We start from the raw sequence: 21,767 nt of genomic DNA, 5'->3' as shown, positions 1-21,767 counted from the left end.
CTATACGTAGGGTATGAATGGCTGCAAAAATTGGCTGTGGATCATGACTGAAGGCATCAGTGTTGCTTAAGTGGGTGAGTGGATCATTGGGGATAACAAGTGGGCGAGATTTTACAATCGTGAGTTGAGTAATCATTGTTAGATCCTATATTTGTAGAAACACGCTTTATTAGGTTGACTGGAAAAAGTTCGTAATACTTAAATGCAATATATAAATAATAAGACAACCATCAGTCCCTCTTGGTGGACTTGCTGGTGGTCCTCTTAGCTTTGGATCCGCCAGCAGTCCTCTTCAGTAGCCGCAGTCCCGCACTGCACGCTGCTCTGGTGACGAGGAGAGCCAGCAGTGCTGCGGCGAGCAGCGCCGCCACGACATCTAGCAGGAAGTACTGGTACCAGGCGAGGTCCAGCGCCGCGGACCTGAGGTGTGGTGCCCCCTGGTGCATGATCACGTACTCTGTCCAGTAGACAGCCTCGTCCAGCGGCTTCACCGGGCGGTCGTTGAAGATCCTCGACAGCCGCCGGGCGTTCTCGCGGTACCTGCACACCCAGCGTCAACAAGTACAGAAACAATACGACTTGAAATTAACTTTAGCTATTCCAGAATGAGATTTTCACTCTGCAGCGGAGTGTAAGCTGATATGAAACTTCCTGGCAGATTAAAACTGTGTGCCAGACCGAGATTCGAACTCGGGACCTTTGCCTTTCGCGGACAAGTGCTCTACCAACTGAGCTACCCAAGCACGACTCACGCCACGTCCTCACAGCTTTACTTCTGCCAGTACCTCGTCCCCTACTTCCCGAGTTCGAGTCTCGGTCCGGCACACAGTTTTAATCTGCCAGGAAGTTTCATATCAGCGCACACTCCGCTGCAGAGTGAAAATCTCATTCTGGAAACATCCCACAGGCTGTGGCTAAGCCATGTCTCCGCAATATCCTTTCTTCCAGGAGTGCTAGCTCTGCAAGGCTCGCAGAAGAGCTTCTGTGTAGTTTGGAAGGTAGGAGGCTAGGTACTGGCAGAATTGAAGCTGAGAGGACAGGTCGTGAGTCGTGCTTGGGTAGCTCAGTTGGTAGAGCACTTGCCCACGAAAGGGTTAAGGTCCCGAGTTCGAGTCTCGGTCCAGCACACAGTTTTAATCTGCCAGGAAGTTTCAAATATAGCTATTGCTGCTGGAATATAGAAGATTTACAGTAGATAATAGAGTATTTATACTTAATTAGGCATCACATACAGACAGTCAATCATACCCTGTTCTCACTAACGGCTGTACTCCTCCAGAGACAGGATACTTACGCTTGTATACAAATTATGTTTCTTTATTTACATATGTTGTATACTTTCAGCTTACTGACCTACTGGCTAAAATGTCCTAGTCTTCAGCTGTGCCTTCAGTTTGGCTTCTGTGTATCTCCACTCATGGCCAGCACTGTCACTGTATATTCCTACTTGGACATATTCCAGCAATGGCTGATGCCTCAAACGCAGTTCAGCACTGTTCCGCATGTCTATCCAATACAAAATTTTCCACATTAGAATGGTCTCTTTTAAACGCCACGTTTCCTAAAGCCAGAGTTTTCTTTGACTGAACACAACAAATTCCTGAATCTTGCTGGTGGTCGACAAACACAGTACGTGTGGTGTCTCTTGAGGATTTTTCTATTCTTGAAGACATGCCACCAAAAAGGGCAAAAACGCAGTTGCAATGGGTGCCTCCGCGTCTTCATTAACATCCCTGCTTGGAACGGAATGCATGCCGTATCTTCCTGTCAAAACAGCTGTCTTGTTGGAACACCGTCCTTAGTTGCTGTAGCTCACCAGGCAGACTGTCGGTATCTGAGACCACATGTGCTCTACATACCAAAGAGCATAAGACACTGTCGCGTTGGTCAGGATAACGACAGCTTGTGGCCTGCAGATATACCTGTGTGTAAGCTGGTTTGCGGTAGGCACTATCTCCCAGTGTAAGGTCTACTTTTCTTTTAACCGTGCCATCCAGGAATGGTAAGATACCAACTTTTTCCACTTCCATGGTGAACTGTATGTCTGGTTGGAGCGAGATGAAATTCGAGGGAAACTTGACAAGAAAAGACATTATGATAATAGTTGCTTTTTTCCAATGTATGCATTAAAAGAAATAGTATATTCGTGAAGCGTTCATGATAAAATGATATTGTTTGTGACACAAAAGAGATCATTATGTGTTTACCATAAAGGTTGCTATGTGCAAACAAGATTTAAAAGAAATAGAAATCATCATGTAATCCTTATAACAGATTCGTTTTGTGCAAATATGTGTTTTATAAAGTGTTTGTGAGAAAGTGGTGACGTATATGGTCCTCGATAAGTAGAAGATTATCATGTGTGTATAGTAAGCGAGATGGTTTGTTCAAAAGTGTGCATAGTAAAGAAATTGCGTACCTGAATATAAAGAGTCATGTTGAAAGGAATATGTGATTAGTTCTGTCCATAGGATAAATATTTTACAGAATTGATGGTGAACTGAAGAAGTGAATGTGTATGGTAAAATACATAAGTATAAATGAAGCAAGAGAACTGCTTGCAAAGGAAAAATGTAAATAAAGTAAAAGTTCATGAGGCACATACTAACACAGCTCACAGAAAAGTTTGTTTCTTACACGCTCATTGATTTTTAGTTATTTTCCCACCGAGTTTCCCCGACCGAAACTATTTCTGCCTTGTATCCTCAGGCATCAGGGCTATGATTTGGACGAGCCACTCCACTACTATAGACAGTATCAGCTACCATCCGGATCCACTCACAGGAGGCTTGAAGACACCAGAAAGTTTAATATTGACTAAATGATGGTGGGAGGGTGATTTCAGAACCAGATTTTAAACTGTAAGGCATTTGCAAACACAGATGTGAACGCTGACCACGATTTATTCCTTATGAATTACTAATTAAAACTGAAGAGATTGCAAAACCATAGGAAATTAAGGGGATGACACCAGAAATAATGAAAGAAGCAGAGATTGTTGAGAGTTTCGAAGGGAGCATTACTCAAAGATATACTGAAACTGGGGAAAGAAATGTAGTAAAAGACAAACGGATAGGTTTGTAGAGAAATAGTAAGGCAGTACAGCATCATTACATTACATTAATACTTATTCCATAGATCAAGAACTCGACATTCTGTAATGATGTGGAACATGTCAATTTGTAATAAGTTTTTTACACAATATGATTTTTTTACAGTTACTACTTCATATTTATTTAGTAGAAGGAGTTTCATTCAGAAATTCTTTTAATTTGTTTTTGAATATTGGTTGGCCGTCTACCATACTTCAAACGCTAGTTGTTAAATGACCAAAGACTTTTGTGGCAGCAAAATTCGCACCTCTCGATGCCAAAGTCAGATTTAACCCACAATAGTGAAGTTCAGCCTTTCTTCTAGCGTTGTAGCTATGTACTTTGCTATTATTTTAGAATTAGGATCGATTATTAATAACAAATTTCATAATTGAATGTATGTGTTCTGGTGGTGCTGTGAATATCCATGGTTTCTTAAATAAGTGTCTGCAAAGTGATCTTGGGTGGTTTTCTATTATTATTCTGATTACACACTTTTGTGCAATGAATAGTTTTTCTCTTAATGATGAATTACCCTTAAATATGATGCCATATGAAAGCAGTGAATGAAAATAGGCACAATAGGCTAATTTACTGACATTTTCATCACCAAAGTTGCAATAACCCTAATTGCATTAGTAGCTGTCAATTGAGCAGATCACCAATGTGTTTCTTCCAATGCCTTATCAGTCCCCACACTCAAAATTTTTGAATATTCTTCCTTAGCAAACAGACTTGTTTTAAAAGTCTATATTTGTCAATGTTGCTATGTCATCTGAGGTAGAGAACTGTATATACCATGTTTTCTCAAAATTTAGTGAGTGTCGATTTGCAGAGAGCCACGTAATAATTTTCCGAAAGGCATTGTCTTCAATTTCCTCAGCTAATTCCCGTTTGTTGGGTGTGACTACTGTGCTTGTATCAACAGCAAAACTGACTAGCTTTACATCTTCATGAATATAGAGCGGAAAGTCATTAATAGTATATTAAGAACTATAAGGGACTCGATACTGACCTCAGTGGGACACCATTCTTCATACCTCCCCAGTTAGAGGACTCTGCTACGTTTTTCAGACTATTCGTACTGTTAATTTCAACGTTCTGCATTCTGCCAGTTAAATATGAATTAAACTGTTTGTGCACTGTCCCACTCACACCACCACCCTTAAACATATCTAGAAGAATTTCATGGCTCTCTCAGTCAAAACCCTTTGAGAGATCACAAAATATCCTAGTGGGTGATAATCGGTTATTTGTGGCATTTAATACTAGATCTGTGGAAACATATGTAGCACTTTCTGTTGAAAAGACTTTCTGAAAACAGAACTGACGATATGTTACTACTTCATTTTTACTAATATGTGAAGCTCCTCTGGGATACATTACTTTTTCAAGAATTTTGGATAAAATTGTCAGATAGGTGTAGGTCCAACAACATTTTGATAACCTTCATCAAGTAATGCAGTTTGATTTTGTTGGTTTAAGCTGATACTTTTCCAACAGAGTAGTTGTTTTATGAAGAGGATATAGGAGAACGTCCAATATGAGCTCTGGCTTTGTACCAGTGACGTAGGAAACGTGACTAAACTCCCATAAGCTGTATGGCAACAACTATATAATGTGACGTTATTGCTAATTTTTTCAAACAGGTTACATACACTACCAGTTTTTTTTTTATTCTTTCACATTCACTGAGGTTGGCTTTGCCATCTAATAAAGAAATGGTTAATACATGCACCAAAATGTGATGTGACAGCGGCCGGGGCCGACAACTGACATCAGACACTCCCCTGGAGCCACGAAAGTCTTCCCACCGGTGTTTAATACAACAGTACTAAACTGCATTGCTTGTGCAAAATTATCAAAGATATACGTCGTGAATTTCTCTATCTCCCCATCTGTCCTTCCTTCCCTCTCTGTCTTTTAGTTTACGTGTAAAGCTATTTTTATCTTACATTCCAGTAAATGCCCTGTTTCTCTGAGCTACTACATATGTGACTGAGAATCCCACTTATCTCTTGGGAACAAGCTTTTGGTACTCTGTTGGAAACCTTTTACTTCTGAGTGAATTTATTATTATCCTAATTTCAGTAGGAGAGATGGTTTTAATTTCAGTTTTATCAGATTGCATATACAGCAGTTTTATCAGGTTGCATATACAGCCTTGCATTTTCTAACGCACAGCTGGATCCCTTTATCTCCACAACAATTAAAAATGATTATGAAAATATTTCCTGCTTCTGACCTTTTGTTAACAAACTTTTCGTTGAGTCTGATAGAAATACAGTCTTCCTGTTCTCTCGGTTGTCCCTGCTTTCCTTTTTAACAATATTCCAAATAGTCTTCATTTTACTATCGGAGGTGCTAATCCCAGACGTAATGCACATATTTCTGAACTTTTCTCAATACAGTGCAGTAGTTTTTGTAATGTATGCCTGTTTCTGCATCATTACTCCTTCTAGCTACAAGATACATTCCCCTTTTCTGTTTACAAGATATTGTTATCCTTTTAGTAAGACAAACGTCTTTGTCATTTGTGGCCTACAGTGCTTAAGAACCTCTAAATCTATGAGATGGTGTGGAAGAAGTAATAAGTTCCGACGACGCAGTCTCCGACGCGATGTGTCTCGAAGTATCACGCTATGTATTCTTACCAGTGGTGTTGTAAAACACTTACCGAAAATAATTGCAAATGCTGCGTATCTGTGCTTCGTTACCCTTGAATTAATTGCAGAGAAAGTGAACTGGGAAACTTTTTATGAGGCAAATCTTAGGAATCCGCAAGTAGGGTGGAACTCGTGACAAAGAAAGGTGTGCAAGTTAACAAATTTGCGATGGCCAAATGTATGAGAAATATAATACGATGTCTCAGATAGACAACATAGATATGATTCTCAGTCATGGATAAATACAAAGCGTGAGATCAAACCTTTTAACACCCCCACCGGACACTGTAAGCCGGCCGGTGCTTCAGTCTGGAACCGAGCGACCGCTACAGTCGCAGGTTCGAATCCTGCTTCGGGCATGGATGATGTGATGTCCTTAGGTTAGTTAGGTTTAAGTAGTTCAACGTTCTAGGGGACTGATGACCTCAGATGTTAAGTCCCATACTGCTCAGAGCCATTTCAACATTGTATTTCGAAGATATTTCAAAATAAGATTACAAGGCTCTGAAACATGACCATCTGAGTGATTCAATCTCTTAGTAAGTTACTTGTATTTACCAATGGTTAAATATTAAGCGTGTAACGATTATCAATTGTTTCAGCGAGGTCAAAAGAGGGGAAAAAAGGGCATAAAAATCACAATCGTAACTGCAAATGCAAAATGCAGCGCGAAAAGGAACACAATTCTGCACAAACTTAAAGCAAGTGAGAATTACAATAACACTAATGGTATTAGCATACTCGTCAGTTGCTGCGATCTCATCGTACTGGTGACTGTTATCGTTTGAATGCACCCATCTCGAATACACAAGTGTCCAGTCACGTCAGTTCCATATTCTGCTAGGAGCTCCAGGAGTTCCAACAGGAACGTAGGTGTCCAGCACACTGATTGGCTATCATGAGTGAAAGCTTCTGCGCACGTCCCAGAGATAACTGGCGATTCATATGAAAAGATGCAATGCTCTAGCAGACAGAGTCGGCTGGGATCTGATCGTTTTGTGCTGACAACTTACTTACGCATGACAAGCGAGTATGCGACATGAACGTTGGAGTGAAATCGGGTGTCCTTCAAGTTGAGAAGAATTAGGAAACGAGGTACTGAATGTAGTACGAGCGTGGTTTCACAAGTCTGATGAACTTCCATGAAAGAATGGAACATCATCGTAGTGCCTTCATTGGTATCTTTGATTATTCCAGCAACCGTATATAGAATTTCAACAGTTCACAGCTTACCATTCATTGTTTACAGCCGTCTTAAGTGATGGCTGTGTCGACTGCGATTAAAAATGGAGAAAATCGTGTTTCTTGCTGTTATTAAACATTTACATTCAAAAAATTTGACGGCTGCACATATCAAAACAGATTTGGATGAACTCCACGCGAACGCGACACCCCTATTGGAGACAATTTACTTTTGGATTAATGAATTTAGACGCGGTCGGAGAAGTAGCGAAGACGAAGCAGACTCCCACTATCCAGCTGAGGTCACTACAAAGAAATCTGTTGACAGAATGCATGATATGGTTACGCAAGACTCTCGAATAAAAGTTCCTGAGACTGGTGAGACTGCACGCATTTCAACTAAGTGAGTGCATATGTCCTGCACAGAGGACTGAGAAGCTCTGTGCGAGGTGGATGCTGCGATTGCTCACAGCCGGACAAAAGTGATCCAGCACAATATTTCAACACAATGTCTGGCTATGTTTAACCGCAGACCGCAAGATTTTTTGCACCGATTTGTGACTTCTGATGAAACCTGAATGCATCGTTACACAGCACAGTCAAATTGGAAGTCAAAAGAATGGACAAAGGTTGGTGATAGAACACCGAAGAAGGCAAATGACATTTTCTCAGCTGGTAAGGTGACGGCCACTCTTTTCTGGGATTCCCAAGAAATAATCCTTACATATTACCTGGCAAAAGGCAGAACTATAACTGAAATCTATTATGCTTTATTGTTGTGTCGCTTGAAACTTGCGTTGCCTGGCAAAAGGCCAAGGTCGGCAAGCAAAAAAGGCCTCTCACCATCCTACACATCAGCGATAACAATAGTGAAAGTGCAATACTTGGGCTTTGAATTGATTCCCCACGCACCCTTCTCACCAGAGGTAGCCCCAAATGGCATCTTCCTATTCCTTAACTTGAAACTTTGGCTTTCTGGGAGGATATTGTCATCCAGTGAGAAAGTGTTGGTTGCGATGGGCGAACATTCTGCAGAGTTTGACAGAACATAGTTTCCAAATGGGATGAAAACGCTGGAGTATAGCTGGACCAAGTCAACATCCCTCAGTGCAGACAATGTCGAGAAGTGAAGTGAGCTGTTTGTGAACCAAACTTTTTTCCTGTGTTTTTTATTAACTGTGCACCGAAATAACTCAAGGTAGTCGAATCAGAGAAACAATGAAATACAGACTGTCGACCGTAAGCAGTGCATTTCAGAAAAACAGAAATTTGTAGTAGCGAACAAAATATAAAGGCTGCATTCCTGAAAAAGTATTTGTCTCGAGTTTAGCCTCTAACAGAAGTGAAATGAGGACGGTAAGTGCTTCACACAAGTTGAGAACAGAAGCTTTTTGTACAGTTTAGTAATGGTGGAAAGTATGTGCATGTGGAGGGGAGGAGAGACAGAAATCTACATATACGTCTATATTTATACTCCGCAAGCCACCGAGCTGTGTGTGGCGGAGGGCACTTTACGTGCCACTGTCATTATCTCCCTTTCCCGTTCCAGTCGCGTATGGTACGCGGGAAGAACGACTGCCGGAAAGCCTCCGTGCGCGCTCGAATCTCTCTAATTTTACATTCGTAATATCCTCTAGGTATGAGTAGGGGGAAGCAATATGTTCGACACCTCGTCGAGAAACGCACCCTCTCGAAACCTGGACAGCAAGCTACACCGCGATGCAGAGCGCTTCTCTTGCAGAGTCTGCCACTCGAGTTTGATAAACATCTCCGTAACGCTGTCACGCTTACCAAATAACCCTGTGACGAAACGCGCCGCTCTTCCTTGGACCTTCTCTATCTTCTCTGTCAACCCGATCTGGTACGGATCCCACACTGATGAGCAATACTCAAGTATAGGTCGAACGAGTGTTTTGTAAGCCACCTCCTTTGTTGCTGGACTGCATTTTCTAAGGACTCTCCCAATGAATCTAACCTGGCACCCGCCTTACCGACAATTAATTTTATATGATCATTCCACTTCAAATCGTTCCAAACGCATACTCCCAGATATTTTACAGAAGTAACTGCTACCAGTGTTTGTCCCGCTATCATATAATCATAGAATAAAGGATCCTTCTTTCTATGTATTCGCAATACATTACATTTGTCTATGTTAAGGGTCAGTTGTCACTCCATGCACCAAGTGCCTATCCGCTGCAGATCTTCCTGCATTTCGCTGCAGTTTTCTAATGCTGCAACTTCTCTTTATACTACAGCATCATCCGCGAACGGCCGCATGGAACTTCCCACACTCGAGTGTGATCATAGCTTGACTATATTAACCGGACTGAAATTGATGTGGACTCCAGTAGTTATGCAGCTATGAAGGGTGTTCTACAGGATATATCTGGCTGGAGATCTGCATCAAAGACCACAACAACAACAATACTGGCAGTAAGTCAGATGAGTTCGTCGCTAACAATTTTCTGTTGGCGAAAAAACCAAATCTCTGCTCATTTTTAAATGCCCACTGCCCCAAAAATCACGATACAGCAGCAACGAGCGCAATAGTATATTTCTGGTGTATTTTCACTGAACCTCCGGATCTCCAATGGCGTACCTTCAGGAAGGCAAACGTCTCCTGCATTGTGCAAACATGATTGGGTGTAAGATGTGCTTATGCTTGACCAAGAAAGATTAGTATTCCTCCTGTCCTAACCAGAGTGGGGATCGCTTTGCTTGGAGACCGCCGGTTTACCTGGGGACGCCGAGCACCTCGGTCAGCGCCCAACGCAGGGAGTCCTCCGTGATGTTGCTCGTGGCCAGCGCGACAGCGTAGCCCTGTCTCTGCGCCTGCGCCATGTTGAGCAGCTGGTCGCCAAACACTGGGATCCCCACCAGCGGCACTCCGTGGCTGAGGGCTTCCTGGTTGCTCAGGAGACCACCGTGTGTTATGAACGCCCGCACACTCTTGTGGGCTGCAACATATGCAAAGCAAGGCGTGGCCACAGCTACAGTACACAACTGAAAAACTGCACTCGTATGTCCTACTAAAGAACTACTACCTCAGAATGATTCCAAACCCACTGAGCCAACATAAGTCTGAGGACAACCATCACTGTTCGATCCAAAAACATCAGTCAAGTAAGTAATAGCGTCCATTGGAGAGGTCTTCCACAAAGTTCTGAAGGGAGGTGTTTGTTTCTGTTCTTGGTGAACTATTGTGAGCAATGGTTTCCAGTACATTGGATGAATAGTGTAAGCACCCGTAGCTCAATTATCTAGATTATATCAATTGTGTCAGAATATATAGATTACAACCCATTCACTACATTACTTTGTTCCCTGACCTACAGAAGACATCAGGATTCCTCCTCTTCCTAAAAAACAACGAACACACCCATTAAATCGCTTCTATCCATCAGCATTACGGCAGTCTTCATTGAAGTCTTTGAATCCATCCTCCAAAAACACATTGGACAATAAAAAAAACTTTGAACATAGCTGCTAAGGTTCAGTGACCGTGTCAGAATTATATTGTAACAAGTAGCCCTCGGTCACAAATATTAAGTCGAAACTGACCTGGTTTCGACGCTACTATGAGCGTCGTCTTCACAATTAGACTAACTGTACTAAAACATTAGGTATATAGTATAATTAATAAAATTAAAGTTTGTACTGAGTCGAAAAGATGCAGTACTTACAAGTCACATATTAAAGAAGATCTAAGCCGGAAAGGCGACGTCATGAACACTTGTGAGATGGCGGGCCGCTAAGGGCTGCTCGTGCTGTGGACAAGGGTTGCAACAAGACTGAGGTGCCCACTTCAGAAAGTGTGGGCAAGTAAACATGGTGTTGCTACGAGCGCCATCTAGTAGCCGCAGAAACAACTAGGCTACTGTACATTCAAAAATAGACACATGAAATTGTGATGCAGCTGATTCAGACATAACGTAAGCACTAATAATAACAGTATGAAGTTACATATTTATCTGCTTTAAATAGAGATACGTTTTGTAACGTAAAAACGTTGGTTATGACATACAAGAAAACAGCAAGAATGTGACAGGAAAACAACATTTCGGCAAACTGCATGAGGAAATCTGAATCAAAGATCAACAATAGCTTTATACAGTCAAAAAAAAATTTATTTCGTAGCTGCAGCTGTTCGTTGCGAATGAGGCCATCATGACAAGTGAGATGTTTGAAAATCTCCAATTTCTCTAAGACATCTAACCTACGCCCCTTCTTTTCGGTATGCAGAATGTTGTTATCGCCTATGGCTTTAGGCACGTGTCCAGTAATTAAGAGATGATCGGCAAAGGGTGAATTTAGGGGACTGGTGCCATTCTTTCCCAAAAGATGTTATTTATATCTGACGGTGAAATCACGTCCGGTTTGCCCTATATAATAGGAGGAGCAGGTATCGCAGATGATCTTATAAACGCCAGAACTTTCTGTAGGGGAGCGAATGGATTTCAAATTATGAATGAAGTTTCTCTTTAGATTTTTATTAGTAGAGAAGGCAACATTGCAGTTGAGTTTGTTGCGAAGCATGCGCTGAATCTGATAGGAAATGGGTCTTATGAAAGGAATAGAAAAACTTTTTTTTTAGTTAATTTCAATGCATGACGTGTTGAGCGTGGTAGTTCTTGCAGTTTACTTTTTTAGGATGTCGTCCACTATGTTAGGCGTATATTCATTATTGACTGCTATGGTTTTACGTAAATTAATCTCCTCATTAAACTTTTCTGTTGGAAGTGGTATGGAGGTGGCTCGGTGGACGGCAGAGTGAAAGAAGACCATTTTTTGAGACTGTGGATGAAAAGAGGAAGCAGGCACGATTTGGTCAGTATACGTTTCGTACCGAAAAATATTGAAAGTGATGTTATTGTCTTCAAGTCTAAATAATTTAATTGGCGGTTAATCGTTTTCGCGTTCAATAGTGAAAGAAATTTTTTCATGGAGGTCGTTAGAAAGTTTAAATATATGATCAGTTCTATCGGCGGGTCCGTTATAGATGACTAGAATATCAACGTATCTTGTGTAAGAAAGGATACCTAGTGAAGCGGCTGAGACACGGTTAAACAGCTTTTTTTTCGAGGAATTGGTAAAGATGTCGGCGAGGATGCCGGTTAGAGGGTTGCCCATAGCGAGCCCATCAGACTGCTGGTACAGTTGTCCGTTGAATTCAAAGTAGTTGTACTTGACAACGACATTAATTAGATTCATAAAATCAGTAATCTGTTCATCTGATAGATCTTTTTTAAATTGACGTAAGTTTTCTTCCACAATGATGAGCGTCTCATGTACCGGGACATTGGCATAAAGATTTTTAATATCTAAGAAAAAAAGCTTGGTGTCTGAACTGCATACTAAGGATTTAATATTTTGGACCAAAACTCGGAAGTTAGGAACGGAATAATTATTTTCGAAGGGTTTTTTCAAAGTTTCGTGTAGAAATCGGGCCAAATCGTGATATGCGCTATTCATGCTATTGGAGATTGGACGTATTGGATGATTAGGTTTATGAATTTTGAACTGGGACCGAAGTTTAGGAGGTTGAGGGTTCATATTGATGAGTAGTTTCTTTTGGAAAGGTTTTATAAGAACTTTTGCATTGTTAATGGCTTACCTTATTTCTTTCTGTATTTTAGAAGTAGGATCATCATACAGCTCCGATATGTTGTTTTCACTGAAGAAATTTTCAGTTTTAGAAATATACTCAGAAATATAAGCAACGCCTAGATAACAACCTTTATCGGATTTAGTTATTAAAGCATTTGCTGTTTTAAGTTTATTATTAATGGATATTACTAAAATTCTGTCGTTATGCGTAGCATTAGACAAAGTAGATGCATTTTTCTCTAGCATGTGGATTACATCATACGCAATTCTGGCTTGAGAAGCATTATCTATCTTATTATAATCGAGACCGATTTTTAAATCAACGAGCATATTTTCTCTCACACATCTGTCTGACAGATCAGGCCTGAAATTATATTTTAGTCTTTTTCCTAACAGGACTTTTTCATTCTCAGTAAAGACGATGTTGGTTTTATTTAAAATTCTTTCATGAGAGACGTGAGTGCTTTTTTGAATTGTATTCTGAGGGCATTTTTCATTAGAAAGCAGACAAAAATGATTGCTGAGCTTATTCTCGTGTTTCTGCATTATACTTATTTTACAAATCTCTAGATGTTCCTTAATTTGCATCCACATGTCGTCAATATTGAAATTATAGTTAACACGATAAGTGTTTGTGATATTTAAGTACAAATGGTATGCTTCTTCGTTAAGACGGTCTTTTTTTAGCTTACAGCTCTTTTATCCTATTACAAATAATATTCTCAATGATAGGTGTAAAGGACTTTGAATTTTTCTTACATACAGAAAAATTGATGTAGGCTTTTGTATAAGTCGGGACAACTCTCCTTTTTTGACACTGCTTGTTAAAATAGATAGCCATACTTGTATTTACTATGGCTATAGGCACGTGTAGAGTAATTAATTACTGAGCACATTCCTAAAGCCATAGGCGATAACAACATTCTGCATACCGAAAAGAAGGGGCGTAGGTTAGATGTCTTAGAGAAATTGGAGATTTTCAAACATCTCACTTGTCATGATGGCCTCATTCGCAACGAACAGCTGCAGCTACGAAATAAAAACTCTTTTGATTGTATAAAGCCATTGCTTGATCTTAGGTTCAGATTTCCTCATGCAGTTTGCCGAAACGTTGTTTTCCTGTCACATCTTTGCTATTTTCTTGTATGCCATAACCAACGTTTTTACGCTATAAAATGTATCTCTATTTAAATTCGCTAAATACACTCCTGGAAATTGAAATAAGAACACCGGGAATTCATTGTCCCAGGAAGGGGAAACTTTACTGACACATTCCTAGGGTCAGATACATCACATGATCACACTGACAGAACCACAGGCACATAGACATAGGCAACAGAGCATGCACAATGTCGGCACTAGTACAGTGTATATCCACCTTTCGCACCAATGCAGGCTGCTATTCTCCCATGGAGACGATCGTAGAGATGCTGGATGTAGTCCTGTGGAACGGCTTGCCATGCCATTTCCACCTGGCGCCACAGTTGGACCAGCGTTCGTGCTGGACGTGCAGACCGCGTGAGACGACGCTTCATCCAGTCCCAAACATGCTCAATGGGGGACAGATCCGGAGATCTTGCTGGCCAGGGTAGTTGACTTACACCTTCTAGAGCACGTTGGGTGGCACGGGATACATGTGGACGTGCATTGTCCTGTTGGAACAGCAAGTTCCCTTATCGGTCTAGGAATGGTAGAACGATGGGTTCGATGACGGTTTGGATGTACCGTGCACTATTCAGTGTCCCCTCGACGATCACTAGAGGTGTACGGCCAGTGTAGGAGATCGCTCCTCACACCATGATGCCGGGTGTTGGCCCTGTGTGCCTCGGTCGTATGCAGTCCTGATTGTGGCGCTCACCTGCACGGCGCCAAACACGCATACGACCATCATTGGCACCAAGGCAGAAGCGACTCTCATCGCTGAAGACGACACGTCTCCATTCGTCCCTCCATTCACGCCTGTCGCGACACCACTGGAGGCGGGCTGCACGATTTTGGGGCGTGAGCGGAAGACGGCCTAACGGTGTGCGGGACCGCAGCCCAGCTTCATGGAGACGGTTGCGAATGGTCCTCGCCGATACCCCAGGAGCAACAGTGTCCCTAATTTGCTGGGAAGTGGCGGTGTGGTCCCCTACGGCACTGCGTAGGATCCTACGGTCTTGGCGTGCATCCGTGCGTCGCTGCGGTCCGGTCCCAGGTCGACGGGCACGTGCACCTTCCGCCGACCACTGGCGACAACATCGATGTACTGTGCAGACCTCACGCCCCACGTGTTGAGCAATTCGGCGGTACGTACACCCGGCCTCCCGCATGCCCACTATACGCCCTCGCTCAAAGTCCGTCAACTGCACATACGGTTCACGTCCACGCTGTCGCGGCATGCTACCAGTGTTAAAGACTGCGATGGAGCTCCGTATGCCACGGCAAACTGGCTGACACTGACGGCGGCGGTGCACTAATGCTGCGCAGCTAGCGCCATTCAACGTCCAACACCGTGGTTCCTGGTGTGTCCGCTGTGCCGTGCGAGTGATCATTGCTTGTACAGCCCTCTCGCAGTGACCGGAGCAAGTGTGGTGGGTCTGACACACCGGTGTCAATGTGTTCTTTTTTCCATTTCCAGGAGTGTATGTAACCTCATCCTGTTATTATTAGTGCTTACGTTATGTCTGAATCAGCTGCATCACAATTTCATGTGTCTATTTTTGAATCTACAGTAACCTAGTTGTTTCTGCGGCCACTAGATGGCGCTTGTAGCAACACCATGTTTACTTGCCCACACTTTCTGAAGTGGGCACCTCAGTCTGGTTGCAATCCTTGTTCACAGCACGAGAAGCCCTTAGCGGCTCGCCATCTCACAAGTGTTTATGACGTCGCCTTTCCGGCTTAGATCTTTTTTAATATGTGACTTGTAAGTACTGCATCTTTTCGACTCAGTACAAACTTTAATTTTATTAATGTACTATATACCTAATGGTTTAGTACAGTTAGTCTAATTCTGAAGACGACGCTCATAGTAGCGTCGAAACCAGGTCAGTTTCGACTTAATATTTGTGACCGAGGTCTTATTTGTTACAATATGACATTGGATAATACTTCTGCCCCCCAGTCACCTGCCATGATCTTCGTCTCAAGTTCTCCTCTTTGGACCAACTTGTGAATGTAGTTTGCCTCTCATACCAATAACACGAGACACGCGACCCCTTTCTAGGGCTTCTCTAGACATCAAACAAGCATATGACTGTGCATGGCTGTTCAGTACGCGGGCATCTGACGGTGTCTAAGAACCACAAAGGCTTTCAGTTGTGGTGGAGTTGCGAGATGTTGTTTAGGGTGTGACAGTTGGTTTTGGCCTTGTGATGATAACGCTACCGAACAATAAATTTTATTTTCTTTCTCCCATATCTTTAACCTTTGTTGCTTTATTTTCATCATACGATCACTTTGAAAATGTTATTTCAGTATAATTTCTGTAAATTTAGTTCTTGGTACAACTATGTTTCGTTTACATTATGTAGTTACTACGAATAATATTGCCGTTTCCATTTATCCTGATATCTTGTGCTTTCTTATCCGTTAACAATTTGTTTGAATTCATTTTCTATGAACAGAATAATGTGAAGTTGTAGTCCTGTATAACACTTTAAGCCAATGTAATCAGACTCCTTGAAACCGTAATTTGAAGTGAGATGTATTAGCGGTGTGGAGCCATATCGATAGGTCGACAGAGGAAGGCACCAAGAGAAAGTCTGGAGCGAGAAGAACACATGAGAGTGGGGGTTACCGTCGCGCCGTGCGTTTGCTTCTACACATTGTGTTCCTGGCCGCTGGGAAAATACCAGTTTTTGGACAGTGCTACGTTTATGATCTCGATGTGTGCCGCGATTAACGCAGTGGTGGGTTTACATGTCGCGTTGCTCAGTAGCTGGAACTGTGGTTTGACTCATCAAACATGAAACTTTGATGTAATGTAAATGAGCGTTTGGCATCATTGGCCGGGAGATTCCTTAAGGGACAGGTTCGGCCGCCTTGGTGCAGGTCTTAATACATTCAGCGCCACAATGGGCGATCTGTGCGCCGGATGGGGATGAAATGATGACGAAGACAACACAACATCCAGTCCCTGAGCGGAGGAAATCCCTGACCCGGCTGGGAATCGAACCCGGGCCCGTAGGACTGCAATCCGTCACACTGACCACTCAGCTATCGGAGCGGACAAACTTTGATGTGTAGACTAGTAAACTATGCGCACGCCAAAAAGATGCCGTATTAGATTGTAGACAACATAGACTGGTTAATACATACCAAGGACTGTTAAACCAAGCAGAAAACATGGAAATACGCTTTATTGTCGTTTATTCACACAAAGAACTCTGACAGTGAATGTACGGTGCGCTTATCGTGGCGTGATTGAAGTGATAATACTGTGTGCGACATGGATTGTTCGGTTCCAACCTGTAGAATTAACTTGATGTACTTTCGAACTTCGGATGGAAATACTGTGAAAAGTGCTCAGTAAGGCACAGATCTGAAAACTGTGGCTAAACATGACGTCATGACGTCAGGTTACATCATGCGTCAATAAAAAAAACTCGTTGTATAGAAACAAAGGTAACTTTCCTTGGTCATTCATTTTATGTAATTGTAAAATGTTATATTGTAATGCTTTCTGATTTCTTTCTAATTACATTCAGAGCTATAGTTAAAACTTGGTTTCGATCACTGAATTATTTTTTTCCGTACTCATAATAATTTTGCAAACTCATTAACTTACGACGCAGTCCTTATTGTTGCAAATAATTGTTCTCAATATGAATGAGATAAAAGTTAAACAGTTTTATCCCTTTTCATTCGCTGTTAACTGCCAAAGTATCTTGAGTTATGTAGTTGGAAATGTCATTTGGCTAGGGTGTCCTGTAGAGTAGACCGTTCGCCTTTTGCAAGTCTTTCGATTTGACGCCACTTCGGTGACTTGCCTGTCTATGGGGATGAAATGATGATGCTAAGGACAACACAGCACCCAGTCCCTGAGCTTCGGAAATCTCCGACCCAGCTGGGAATCGAACCCGGGCCGTTACGCATGACCTTCTGTTGCACTGACCACTCATCTACCAAGGGCGGACACTTATGTAGTTTGTAAGCGTTGATCTGCATTTGCTTGTTTTATCGTTTTGCATTTGACCTCGTAGCAACTATTGGGTTGTACTGATGAAGTTTGTGCACTGTTCATTATCTCCCATTACATCAGAAGGCCGTAGTATGACTGAGATGTTCAGTTTTCTTAGGCGAATATGTTATCAATGGTAATCTATTGGACTGTGACTAATGGGTGATCAGTCGTAAGTTGTAGTTATTGGGCAATTACTCGCATGCAAGAGTGAGTTAAATTAAGGAAAAAGTAGGTTACTCTTCGTTTCATTTACCTTAAAACTTCCGGACGCGAAAAATTAGGAAGATGGATTGAGGTATTGTCAGTCCGAGTAGTTGAACATGGTCGGTTGTAGCTCAGACGATATTCGTGAAGATACTGTTTCGGGTAATAGATATACATTTTGTAATACGCTCTGATCCTTTATCTTCACAGGCTGTGTAGAAGGAGTGAATTTTTCAGACAGTGAGTAAAGGTAATAAATCTAAGAAAATGTCTGTTGTACTTACTGCAGTCTAGGATTTACATTGGGACCTTCCAGGAAGGATGTAATTATATAGTAAATGAGTCAAATGCTAATTGTACGCCACCACCCAGATCATACTCGTTGGGTTCAGGCAATCGAGAGGATCATGTATTCCTTGTACACACCCAAGCATGAGGCACATGAGGGCACACCTATGAGGAGTTCATTACCGTTTATGTATGGTTTATTGACGTTCAAACGTGACGTACATAAGGACACTCCAGCAGGTATAACGTTTGCTCTATAGTCGAATTCATCACGATCTAATTTATGGTCTATTGATGATTTACCGCCCAAGAAGGTACTTCATGAAAAGATTCATGAAAAGTAGCATTGGGAAAAACATGGAAGCAGCCCATAGGAAGGAAGCTAAGCACTATAATAGTGGGATCGAGTTCTTGTGAGAAATTTTGCCAAATGTAGTAAAGTTGGGAAGAAGCTGATGAGGGAAGCTCTTGCGACAGTTTTGGCGGCCTTACCAGATCCTTAAGTGCATAACTCTGATGCCCTTTGTTTTAAAGAAGATTGCAACAGGGAGGGAGGGAGTGTTGAACTCATATTTCTCAGTTAGATAATGAATACAATTTTGTGTAATGACATTTTTTAAGTGGAGACCCTCCATCCCTGCACTAACATGGTGACCATAACAAAAGATGTACTGCCACATCTGCTTTTTTTTAATTGTATTAATCTAGGTCTCACAAGATGTGGAGAATGCGTTGGTGTCAGTACAGCTGGGCATGATTACCCATTAGTACAGGCCCATGTGAAAAATTAAATGGAGTAGACGATAACAGTTGGAGAATAGCAGGTTTAAGAGTGCAGGGAAAAAAAGTGTAAGGCCAGTGCCTTGGTGAAAAAGAACCTCCATGACAGTTAGGACAGGTAGTAAAAGAAGTAATGATTTTCATACTATCTGTGACAGATCAAGCAAGGATAGTTCACGTTAGAAGTGGGTATTATGCAGCTTGATACCATTGTAACGTGATCTGTTTATGACAAAGAGGTCAGTCCATATCTGTGTGGCAGCACAATAAGAACTTTGTCAGTGAATTGGTTTGACAGCAGGTCTGGGTGACTCCAGCTTCATCACTGTCTTAATGCAGCTGGGGGCCGTGGTAGGTCCCCACTGATCACTGGGGCTTTAGTGGCGCATCTTGCCGGTAGGGCCAACTACTTGGACCAGCGTCTACTGCACAGCCATCAGCACTGGGCTCCTCGATGTTCAGTTCAGCCTGCAGCAGCCTGTCTCAGCAGGCAGCAGCGGCTGCTACATTGATGGCCTCTTCGTCTGCTTCTCTCTTCATGTCAGGGGCCACCCCAGAGGTTCCTTGCGCATCTGAAATTGCAAATGGGTGGTTTTGTGCTGTGCAGAGCCTTTTTTCTCCATCCATGGGAATGGTGACTCTCTACAAGGAACACAGAGCTGTTCATCTCATCGGAAGTGGTACGGAAGTTCAGCACACATCTGTCGCAGTTGGCAGCAAACCTCCTCTTTTTCCACAACAAGGACACCTGTAAATGAAGTCCTCTCTACCGCCATGAGGGATTTGTCGGCTGCAGTTGCTTCACTGACAGCCTCACTACACCATGCATTGTGGCATAATTGTCATCCATCGTCTGCTCCTGCGTCTGCTTTGGAACAGACAGTTTCTCCCACCTGTGGCCGTCTCCCCCACCATTGACAGAAAATTCTGCAGGAGGAGGAATTGGCCAACAGTCCCTCTGTCTGCTGCCCTAATCAGAGCTGTGACCCCTCCATCAGCCTTCTTCCGGCTTGAGAAAGCCAGGCAGCCTCACCAGTTGGCTACATGGGGCCCACCACTTCCAGAACACTTTGACGACTCTTCTATGCCATGGTTGCAGGTGCTGCTATCATGTTCACCTGAGTACTTAAGGCACCCTGTGGAGTTGCAACAGTGTTTGTTGACATGACCTTCCTGCTGGAACCTGTAACACTGGGGCTTACAGTCCATTCCTGGTGGAAGAGCTTCCACCTGCACACGTAAATGCAGAAGCTTTGGCAATTCGACGGTGCCGCTACTGTTGGTGACGACTGGTACAGCGATGATGAAAACTGTTGGCCTCTTCCTGTTCATCTGGCTGTACAGCTTTATTGCTATATCCCAGAAACCAGCATGTTGCAGTCCTTCTGAGATTGCGTTCTCATTGCACATCCCCGACAATACTCTGAGCAGTGAGTCAGTAGCCCCGTCTCGCTACTTTGGATTCGTCGTATTCCATGCAGGCTTCTCTATGATGTGGGCGACTACAGCGCTCTCAAGTGGCCTGCAGTGTACCAGGCTCGCTGCCTACAGCTTGATTGGGGCGTCAGATTCAACGGACTCGATTCCGACATCATGCTTGTTGCAGCTGGCTGTCTCGTCATACAGTTCTCTCCATCCAGTATCTCTACACTGGATGTACAGAGGAGAGACAGGTGTATGGGTATATGGTAGTCTTCTGTCTTCTGCTGATCAGCAAACTCACTGAGTAGAATGACCGAGGGCATCTCGATTGCTTCTTTCTATCTGCTCTGTTTGCTTGTGCTGCGGCAAAAAAACACAACTCATTATATTGTCATAAGAATGGTTAAGTGAGCATTCAAGAGGAGTTGAAATGCCCTATCCCGACAATGTTAAATTTAGTGACTTGGCTTCCCTGTATTTTAGGAACCACTCTAGCCATTGACATGAAGCTTTTAGAGGATATTAAACTGTATGTTCTGAGTCTACTGAATTACAATAAATGCATTTCAGCCAATGCTTTCCGAAATAAAAATTTTATTTACACAGTCAAAATTTCATGTAATTTTTTTGTACGTGTCGTAAATATTTTCATTATACATAGCATTATGTTCTTCTTTTAGTTCGGTAGACGCAGGATATATATATATTATTACTACCTAAAAATTTGAATACTCTACTCGAAATGGTTTCTGAGATTTATGGGAAAATGCAACAGAAAATGTAAATTTTCAGGAACGGATTCTAAAGTTTCAAAAGACTGTAACTCAATATATATTTAATTTTTTTTATTTTAAGTCACTCAGAAGCACTCTGCACCATATTGTATATCATCTTTTTGATCTTTTCCCAAGTTTTTTCTTCTTTTCTTCTTTCTGGGATCCTTAGTGGCCAACTGTGCTGCATACTCTGCTTTATCAGTGCAAACCTTGTCCATCCATTCAAGTTCTCTTAAGCAGTTTGCTCCACGATTAATTTCCATATGCTGTAGCACTTTCACCCTACCAATGTTACCATCATTAAAAGCAATAAGAGCATCACTTTAGTGTCGTCATTCAGGCAAAAACATTTTTTCATAAGCGAATCCATATAACATTACTGTACAACACATTGAGATTTTAAGTCTGACCATGCAGACACTTCTTCAGTAATTCAGGATTTTACAGGTCTCTGTAAATAAGTTTTATGATATCCATGACTACTGCTGGGATGGAATGTTAATGGCTGTATAAACTGTTTGAGTATTGGCCATTGCAGTAATTGCACCATGAATCAGGTCCAGGAGGGCAAAAGTAGTGT

General features: G+C 42.2%; 1 protein-coding gene across 1 annotated transcript in view; it reads right to left on the bottom strand.

The window, feature by feature from the left end:
- Nucleotides 1-142: 142 nt before the first annotated feature.
- Nucleotides 143-21,767, bottom strand: part of LOC126284858 (UDP-glycosyltransferase UGT5-like) — a 110,757-nt gene continuing 89,132 nt past the window's right edge. Inside the window, exons 5-6 of the mRNA XM_049984093.1 lie at nt 9,681-9,900; nt 143-540 (exon numbers count right to left, since the gene is read on the bottom strand). Of these exons, the coding sequence (XP_049840050.1) occupies nt 231-540; nt 9,681-9,900 (530 nt within the window). The 3' untranslated portion in view covers nt 143-230. The remainder of the gene's footprint in view (nt 541-9,680; nt 9,901-21,767) is intronic.

This window comes from Schistocerca gregaria, chromosome 8 (genome assembly GCF_023897955.1).
Source record: "Schistocerca gregaria isolate iqSchGreg1 chromosome 8, iqSchGreg1.2, whole genome shotgun sequence".
Classification (NCBI taxonomy): domain Eukaryota; kingdom Metazoa; phylum Arthropoda; class Insecta; order Orthoptera; family Acrididae; genus Schistocerca; species Schistocerca gregaria.
This window is presented reverse-complemented; position numbering and strand designations above follow the sequence as displayed.